At 37.6% G+C, this 10,111-nt stretch overlaps 1 protein-coding gene across 1 annotated transcript; it reads right to left on the reverse strand.

The window, feature by feature from the left end:
* Window positions 1–2,712: 2,712 nt before the first annotated feature.
* FOXF2 (forkhead box F2) lies at window positions 2,713–9,908 on the reverse strand. The gene is made up of 2 exons (XM_075212986.1): window positions 8,084–9,908; window positions 2,713–4,081 (listed from the first exon to the last, which is right to left on the reverse strand). The coding sequence occupies exons 1-2, from the start codon at window positions 9,051–9,053 to the stop codon at window positions 3,915–3,917; spliced, it is 1,137 nt and encodes a 378-aa protein (XP_075069087.1). The 5' UTR covers window positions 9,054–9,908; the 3' UTR covers window positions 2,713–3,914.
* Between the last annotated feature and the right edge of the window lie 203 nt (window positions 9,909–10,111).

Consider the following 10,111-nt stretch of genomic DNA (forward strand, 5'->3'; position numbering starts at 1 on the left):
ATGTGTGTGTATATATATATATATATATATATATATATATATATATATACATACACGCACACTATATGCACACACTCTACAGACACTAAATACAGTATTTATATCAAACAATAAACATCCTCTGGAAATGCCTACAAACCACACTGCCCTGCAGAGGAGACAGTGCAAGTACTTATGTGTGCTGGAAATGTATCTGCAACCTAAGATCCCCTTCATTTTGTAATCCTTAAATTTGATCTAGAGGGTGATTACGGGCATATGTAATCCCCACCTGCGGTACCAGCCAGTAAATACTTACAAATAGCAACGTACGCCAACATTGTAGAAGGGTGGCAAACTATATTGGTTTTATAGTAATTCAAATATCTATAATAATTAAAGTAATTACTTAGTGAGGTTACTTTTTAGATATTTGAAATGTTGCATTTTCATATTGAGCATTTTGGCAATTGTTTATTTTATGTTCACATGACTATTAAATGACAGATAGCAGAAGGTAGACTGACAGCTGTGGTCCGTTGTGTAGACTGAGAAAAGGGGGGAGCATTACTGTGATAGTCTCATGTCAGCTCAGCAGAAGAGTGGAGTTTAGGTGCAGCTGCAGTCTGTCTGAGAAACCTCAGTAGTTTCCAGGGGTCTTTTGTATTTACTATCCACCTTTATTAATAGGATCTGGGAACACGACAGGAAACAGAAGACTTCTGGCTATTCACAGTTAATATTGGCTTAATGTAAATAGAGCTTCAAAAAATAAATATAGAGCGCAATATGCGATGCACTAGCATTAATCTGTTAACCACCGGGGAGAGTAGTATGAACAATATGGGCCTCATGTAGAGGTGGAAGCAACTCCATTTGCTTAGCTTAAAATAAGACTAATGCTTGATTTTGTATGCAGAGTCCATCACATCTGCATCTTGCGTATACAGCTCCTTATACTTAGAGCCTAATGTAGAGTCGGACGCAAATCCAACTGAACAATGCAGAAAGCACTTTTAGCCAAGGATCTGTCTCAGTTTGCATTCAGACTGAAGTGGATCTTCCTCTTGCACCTCTCTGCGCTCAGAGAGGTGGAACGGGGAAGTTAGTGGGTGAGCCTAGCAATGTAAAGTCGTGTTCACGCACTTACATGCCATGCTGCCTCAGATAGGTCTCTAGGAGACCTATTTTTTACGGGTGCTTTCTGCTGGTGCAACAGACCTTGCTGTATTAAAAAAAGAATTAAAAAAATTATTATTAAATTTAAATAAAGGTGTGCACCCCCTCCCAAACAGCTTAACCAACCTGTGTGCTGTTTTGTTTTTGTTTGCTTTTTTACATTCATTAATTTATTCATTAATCTGCATTACAGGGCTGCTGTGACTGATACACATCATGAAGCATCATGCACACTGGCCCATAAGGCATGTTTGTGCAATTTGCATAGTATTTTAAACATCCATTTGACTTGGAATATTGTATAAACTATGGGATGCAATTTACACTTATAAGTTAAGTGTAAATTGCGTCCGGCTCTACATCAGGCCCTTATAGAGGAGAATCACAGGAGGCAAGGAACAAGCAACATAGACAAAGCACAATCAGGGTGTGTTCAAGCAAATATGACAGATGTGACAGATGAACATAGGTGCAGATAGATATCTGTTGTTGGTGCCCTACCCCTGGTGAAAGTTAAGAACTGATCAGTTAAGAACTGTTAAGATCAGTTAAGAACTGATAATGGTGTCGTTTTTGGACACTATTTACACCTGTGTTTTAGACCAAAATTGTGTCCAATTCTACATGAAGCCCCATGTTATTACCACCTCACTACTAGGTCTCTATAATCACTAACATAGCTGTCTAGAGGTCATTACATAATATAAGACACATATATGCTCATTGAGGGACTCGTGTTAAGTTGAATGTAAAATTGTGTTTTTGGCTTATAATGCGCTTTTCTATATCTGAACATATGCACAAACCACTAGTTTCAGAACTAGTGCTTTGTGCGCTATTGCAGGAATAAAAAAGCACATTACACACCAGAAATGCAATTTGCATTAAATTTAACATGAGCCCATGAATATTTGTTATTATAAAAAAATATCCCAATGCTTCAAATGTGTGTATCCCTTCACTGTTTAATGTATCCATTGATATGATCTATCTACATAAGAAATATCATCTCTGCTGGGAGTTATAAACATTTTATTGAAAAAAATGTACATCTGAATACTTGAACAACATTTCACGACTACATAAGTGCAAATATAATCTTTCCTTAAAAAGCATAGTGTGATTATACACATTTCGGTAACACATTTTATTTCAACATACTGTGAAAATCTAAAAAAAAAATAACATTGTTGAATTTTTTTCGGCAATACTAAAATGTTTATTTCCTAGTATATACATTTATTTAATACTAGACGGTAATGTAGCAGATGGATTAAAGAGCGAAAAATAGAGAGAGAGAGAGAGAGAGAGAGCGAAAGAGAGAGAGAGAGAGAGAGAGATAGTAATCATGAGAGTACATCCATGGAGAGGGGTAGATGAAATAAAAAAAACAGAGAGAGAGGGAGTCATAGAAAGAATGAGATAAAGAGACCGCGGAGGTGGAACAAAGAAGTGAGAGCACAGATGGGGAAAAAGGGGATTGAGAGAGGGAGAGAGCGTTAAGGAGATCGCTTCATACAAATCATCCACAACTAATATTTTTTCATCTTTTAAGGTTGTTTTAGAAGCAGAGGATCATTCCCACCTTGTGGAGATTATTTTAAGCATTTTTACATGAGCCAAGATTCATGGTTAAGTCACATAGAAAATATTTACAGGGACAACTTACCAAACAAAATAACAACTTCACTATCGCAGATATGGGAATCGAAATATCATTCCATGATTGTTTTAATTCCAAATAGAATTAGCCTTTACAGACAAATTAGAATAGAAAGACTGCATTTTGCACTCACAATCTGATTGCGAATTATGCTGCAGGTGTAGGGTGACAGACTTGGGTATTTAGATATACTGTATATACGGACCAAAAGAGTTTATAGTACGATATAATTAATCTTTAATAACAAAAATGCAATAAAGTAGTAAACTGCACTGAATGAAAAAAAATGTTTATGTAATAAATTAAACGTTTTCTCTTCTCTTACGGCAGCAAATTCATATCTTATTCTGGTGTATAACTGAGTTTCGTTTGTACTGTTCTGCGCTTGTTTCAAGACAAACATTTTCCTATGTGTCGACTTTTTTTTTAAGACAAATAGCAATTGGTTTTAAGACCTGCATTTGAGCAACAGGTGTAAGAACTGCACCTGAAGAAGACGTATATTGTGAAGGGTACTTGTACACATTTGATTTGAAAATGTCCCCTGATTACAGATTTGTAAACATATCAAACTCTATTATTACCTATTACCTATTAAGAGGGCAATGATGCATTTAAGTGCCTCAATACTTGAAAGGTCCATTGGAAGAAGATCAAAAGGAATAAACTGTAGTCAGCTACCTTATGTAATAAGAACAACAGTATGGCAGCATGACACAGTACAATAAAGTACATGAGACTTAGGTCCAGCGCTGGGATCTCCACTTGCCCACAATTATCGTCTGACAGCATAGCACAGTGCAGTACAGGACAGTATGGCACAAGTCCAACAGAGCGATTTTCTCTCGCCTATAGTTATAGCATGGCACACTATATGGAAAATAGGTCCGGCACTGGGGTTTTAATTCACTCACAAATATAGTATGGTGGCATAGCGGCATGGAAGAGTGTAGTATATATCCCAGGTCCAGTAGAGCCCACAATTATAGCATGGTACAGTGCTGTACGTTACAGTACATAGCACAGATCCAGCAGTGCGATTCTTACTCTCCATTGTTCATAAACCCCACTGGGTTTATTTCAATCTGATCCTTTACATCACGCAAGGCTTTATATCCTGGCAGACACTCTGGTGATGATGGTGATGATAATAAGAACTACTGGCAGACGGATGGAAAGAAGAAATCCCGTTAAAATTGAGCACAAAATCTTTTCTGTCGCACACAGGGGATGAGTGGTGCTGGTAACGAGGTAATCCCACTGCAATGGAAATAACAAACACATACAGTTATTTCCAGATAGCAAATAGCGTCATAAACGAATGCCCTAACTAACAGATCAGGGGAACAGGAAACCCGATAATCTGCCGAAAAATAGCAATTGCCCTTTCTACGTTCATAGAAGACATTACATACCACCATGCAATATCAACATATTATTATATTAGTTATTTGCATATGGGTCTTCAGCAGCTGCAAGTTTTTATATTTTCTGTTTGTGTATTTACGTGTTACATGAGCAGGGTCGTCAATATGCTTTAAAAATACAGATATTAATATTCTCGTGTAAACAATATCGTATATCTGATAATACAATTATAAGAGGATGCGAACTTTATAGTTATACTTAAACTCAGAAAACAAGAGGTCAGAACACACATGCGCATACATTATAGTGTACAGTGTCAATATTAATTGTTGCCATGGTAACAATTTACTTTCCCTGACTGTTTCCCTGTTCTGTCTGTAGCCCTTCACCTTGCTATATTTCATGTAACTCTTTCCACCTTTCCTATTTATGATCCGGATCTAATCAGTTTCCAAGGATTAACAATGTGAGAAAATATGAATTTCTAAACCTCAGCAAAGCAAGCGCTCTGGTTCTAATCTGCCTTAAAATTGCATTTAATGCAACATGAAAGTGTGTAACAACTGCATTCATTTGTTGGGCTCAATCTATTAGAGACTTGTGTGATTTTATGTAAAAATAAGTCAAGAATGTACCTTTAAAATAGGGATTACTTTCACAAGGCTCATTAAAACTATGCAGACACCTCATTATATAATTAATTTTTAATACATGACCAGTTGCCTTTTCCTCAAGGTAAAATGAGTGCATGTAAAACGTGAACACGTTTTAACGAGCTGTTTGGCTTCCTAATTAAAGTTAAGAATTTTGCTAATTAAGTGAAAATAACCCTGATTTGCAAGATATTGTCGGAGAAAGGGATTGTCAATTGTGTACAGTATATGTTAACACTGTAATATGTCTTACCATTACTCTAATCTTATCTTTAATCTGGTACCATAATTTGTACATTGTATTATAGTTTTTTTAATGGACAAAGGGATTAACTTTCATGTGGTTGTGACATTGGCAGGGCAGGAAGAAAATTTACTATAAAGTAATAAATTGACTTTATAGGTATAGATAAATCCGTTAAAATGACTGATAATAATTAGCCCACGTTTCCTTAAAGATGCTTATAACTTTAACAGGCTAATTGTACAAATACAAGTTCCCTTCATCATAATATCGAAAAACGACGAATTTATTTTAATTTGCATTAAATCCAGTAGTACTGGGCAGCTAATATAGTGAATCTAAACGATTATCGAGTATCGCCGTCCTTTAAAAATCACTTTGGTATCTTCTGTATTTTTTGGATGTGGATGTCATGTACATAATCTCTTTGTATGTCTATCATGTAGAAACATATATGATGAGCATGACGTTACGCGCTTTAATTCTGCGCTTATTAACTACTCTGACATTATTGAACCCCATTGAAAAGTAATAGAACGAAGCCATAATTTATAATCAGATCTTTGATTTGCTTACACAAATGTCCTTCTAAACCATTTTCCTGAGATGTAATTAAAAAGTCGGTTTGTTCACCATATATATATATATATATATATATATATATATATATATATATTACATTAAACATAACGGTTTCAGCCGCTGATTTTAGAGTATATATTATTCTTGTTGTCTATGAACATTATAAAATACTGACATGTGGTAAATGTCGGAGACAAGGATATGTTCAGAAATGTAAAATGTATTTTTGGTGTTGGTGGCACAGGAAGACAAACGATAGAATATCAGGGGGCCATCGGTTGAATAAAGATATATCATATGCTGCAAAAACTGTCTAAGTGTGTTAAAGAGAACTATTTTATACATGTTACGAAAAAAATAATATTTGTGAATTAAGATGTATCTTATATTCATGTAAGCAGTCACAGGGAACACTAACATGCAATATGTGTATTAATACAATAAGACTACACCAACTGCTGATATACCTGTCTTACAAATACACGTCACTATAACAGACATACATCATATAACCTTGCAGGACAGTCTTCTTTTCAGAGTTCATTAATAATAAAAGGATACTTTATTACAACAATGGATGCCATTCCCAGAGGGACTTACTGCCATTCCATGGAAATGTATTATGTTGTAGGTAGCCACAGAGCACAAAATAGTATAATACAGATGTGAAATGACTGAAGTCAGTATACAGTCAGTACATCATCACCAGCTTACCTTTTCGGCTATTGTGCTGCTCTTATATGTTGCCCCTCATTGAATTACTGCATTCTATAAGGATTCATGTAATAATGTGATCTAAAATAATGGCTCTCTCATGTGATAATCACAATCATAATGCAGCTATAGCGCGTGTAATCTAACCTAGTAAACCGGGACTATACTTATTATAGAGATAAATTCCCATAGGGAATATCCTCCAGATAACACGGATTGCCTGGCTCCAGTGAGGGTGATTGACAGTTCAATGAGAGTGGAATAAAAAAACGGACTGAGATATATTTTTTTTTTTTGCAGTTGTTACTTGTTGAAATTCCCATAAAATTGAACAAGAGGCTGCTCTCATGTGGGTTAAGTCAGGCTCAAATCCTCTTCGGTGTGGTCCAGCCTAGACTGTCTTTGTTTAGTTAACCTCTGCGACCCGCATTTAAAAGGTCTATTTGCAAATTTCCCTGTACAAATCCAGTATGTTCTGCAGCTTTACATCGCCCCCAGCCTTGCGCTTTTAGTATGTATGTGATTACTTAAGTATTCATTATTGGATCTATTATAATATCACTGCAGGCAAACAGAATAGCCGTATATGCTATTACTGTTACTCATCTCCAGGCACAAGTAACGCGACAAATAATATTCATTTTTCGAAATCTACTAACACTACAGTATAGGACCCTATATTTCCCGCATATAATATATTTCTACTGAAATGTCACACATAATTGTGTGTTTAATAACCACATTGTATTTAATACCATTTTAATATGTTATGTACAATGTTGCATTCATTTTATTTATTTGCTGTTGATGACCGTGTGGGTGCACTAGACAATGAAAAGTCATTTTCAGGCATCGCTAGATGGGCATGAAAAAACCAATATGCCAGCAATACTATAAATGAGAGCAAATGATCCATTTTTGTGCGTGTGCATCTATGTCAGTGTGTGTATATATATATATATATATATATATATATATATATATATATATATATATATATATAGAGATATATATATATATATATATATATATATATATACATATATATATATATATATATATAATATACATATATATATATATATATATATATATATATATATATATATATATATATATAGATATATACATATATATATATATATATATATATATATATATATATATATGTGTGTGTGTGTGTGTGTGTGTGTGTGTGTAGATGTATACAAAGACCTGCAACGGTGTTCTATATTAGTGCTATAAGTGTAATGCACTGTCCCAAGAGGGCCATTTGCTTGTGATTTACTCATGACCTGTGACTACAGTCATTCAACCCAGCAGCTTTTTAGGTGTCTCTCATGTTATCAATTTAATAAATGTGCTGCTCTTGTTTGGTTACCAGTTTAAGTAATTGATTAAGTCATTTATTATTGAAATTGAAATACGAGTAAAGCTCACTGACACTCACAGTCACCAATAATGGGGAGACGCTCCGACTATAAATGCAGAACATTTACTTTACTCTAATTTGAAATAAGATGAAATAGCTTGCAGCATGCCAGCGTTAGTAAAGTGCATACTGAAACATTGCTCTTTAAATGACATGCATTGTGTACAACTGTAATAATATTGTACTCTGGTCATAAAAAGAACAGTTTCGTTCTAGAAACAGGTTAGCCATTGTCAGTGACATATCATATGAAATACTATAGCAATTACCTGAGAGATCCTCCCGGGTATTTTGGTGGAGGTAAGTTTGTTCCAAGGCGTACGAGGACATGCCTGAGTGTATACCTGCAGTCGCTGCATTAGTAGGTGGCATGGCCTGCTGCTTTAGGTACGTAGAGGCCCCAGATGATGCCCAGTGGGCTGTAGGACTTGTATAAGGAGAATGACATTCCATAGCACTGGCCATAGCAGGAGAAGAAGGGACAGGGCTGCTGCTGCTGTCTGGTCCATAGTCACCACTTGAGGATACAGGGCAGCTCGCCATATATGTAGAGCCAGGATTAGGGGACATGTGTGGGACATGGTGACCTCCACTCAAGCCATCATATCCTCCTGTCATAGAGTTAGCCATCATATCTAAGTTGTAGCCATTACTGTGGCATGCAAGGGAAGCAGATGGGGCTTGGAAATCAAATCCTTGGGGTAGGATAGACGTGCTAAAACCTATACCATTCATCATTCTATACATGGGTTTCAGAGCTTGACATTTTCTTCGGAATCCTCTAGGTCTGCGTCGGAAAGACCCTTCCTCGAACATAAATTCGCTGGCAGGGTCGATTGTCCAGTAATGCCCTTTGCCTGGTCTCCCGAGCCCCTTTGGCAACTTGATGAAACACTCATTCAGAGAGAGGTTGTGGCGCACAGAGTTTTTCCAGCCCTGGTAAGATCCTCTGAAAAAGGGAAATCTGGCTTGCAGAAACTGGTAGATCTCGCTAAGGGTGAGTCTTTTGGTCGGAGAGCTTTGAATGGCCATGACAATTAAAGCAATATAAGAATAGGGAGGCTTCTCTGGGCGCCTGAGTCCCGAATTTGGCTTTTTGTTCTTGGATGAGGAAGAGGAGGAAGTGTCCATGGCTGCGGACTGCTGGCTCATTAGTGCAGGCTGCAGAGCCCCTGTGGTGGGGCTGGTTGTGAGGGGAGCTGAAGGATCTAAGTGCTGGCTGTGATTCTCCGTGGTCATCTGGAAGCACCAGTGCTGCACACACACATACACACACTTTCACACACACACATACGCGCGCACACACTCACACACGCAGACTGTGTGGTAGGTATGAGCCTTCACTCGTAAAAAAAAGTGCCTTCTTGGAAACTGGATGACCTATTTACCTCTTGCAGACGGCCGAGGACATGAAATCCCCTGGAGGGATCAAGTCCAAGGATTTGAGACGCTGAGTGGCACTATCAGCTCAGGAAACAGCCGCTGAAATCCGAGGGCTCAGTTGTCTGCATAACTTCCCTTCAGCGCACGGTTTGTACACCCAGCTCCTTTCTCTGTAAGTGCAAAATAAAACCACGTACGATCCTTATCTTGGCAAATAGTCTCTTGATCCGACTATCTATCGTGGGCTCACTTATTGCTTGTACTTTTTTAATAGCGCCTCCCACCCGGTGGCCATCTCTGTCTCTCTGCCTCTAGTATCCCTATAAGAGTAGGAAAGAGTGGAGTCCTGCGTAAAAGTCACAGCAACCAAACAAAACTCGACCACCTATCACTTTCCTAAATCTTGCTCTATTTTTCTTCTTTAGACCCCCCTGAATACATCACAGAAATGTACAGCAGCGAAGGGACCACCCCCTTCCATCTGGCCCCTGTCCACTAGTCATCGGGGCAGGAATTGCTGCACCCAATCCCCCTAGCTGCCTTCTCTAATACACGCAATTACACCATTTATCAACTTCATTTAGACGTTTTAGTCAACACAGCCACACGCCAGTGTGCCAGACTCCAAGGTGAAACGCTGGACTCTCTCTGGCATAGCATGCTCGAGTCAGAGGAATGTTTAGGATTATGAAGATCTGGAGGACCCTGGGAGATCGCGAATGTTCAATGTCATTCTGTGGAAGCATCACAAGTTCCAAGGGAAGCAGGAAGTCTGATGCAGGACTGATCCTATTGGATAACGTTCCCAGTGCACCCAACGCAACTAATTCATTTTGTTATCAGTTTCTATAATCACAGATGTTAAGAGAGGTGTGTGCAAAAACAAGAAAACACAATATATTTTATCCAGCTAT

The sequence above is a fragment of the Mixophyes fleayi genome, chromosome 5 (assembly GCF_038048845.1).
Source record: "Mixophyes fleayi isolate aMixFle1 chromosome 5, aMixFle1.hap1, whole genome shotgun sequence".
Classification (NCBI taxonomy): Eukaryota; Metazoa; Chordata; class Amphibia; order Anura; family Limnodynastidae; genus Mixophyes; species Mixophyes fleayi.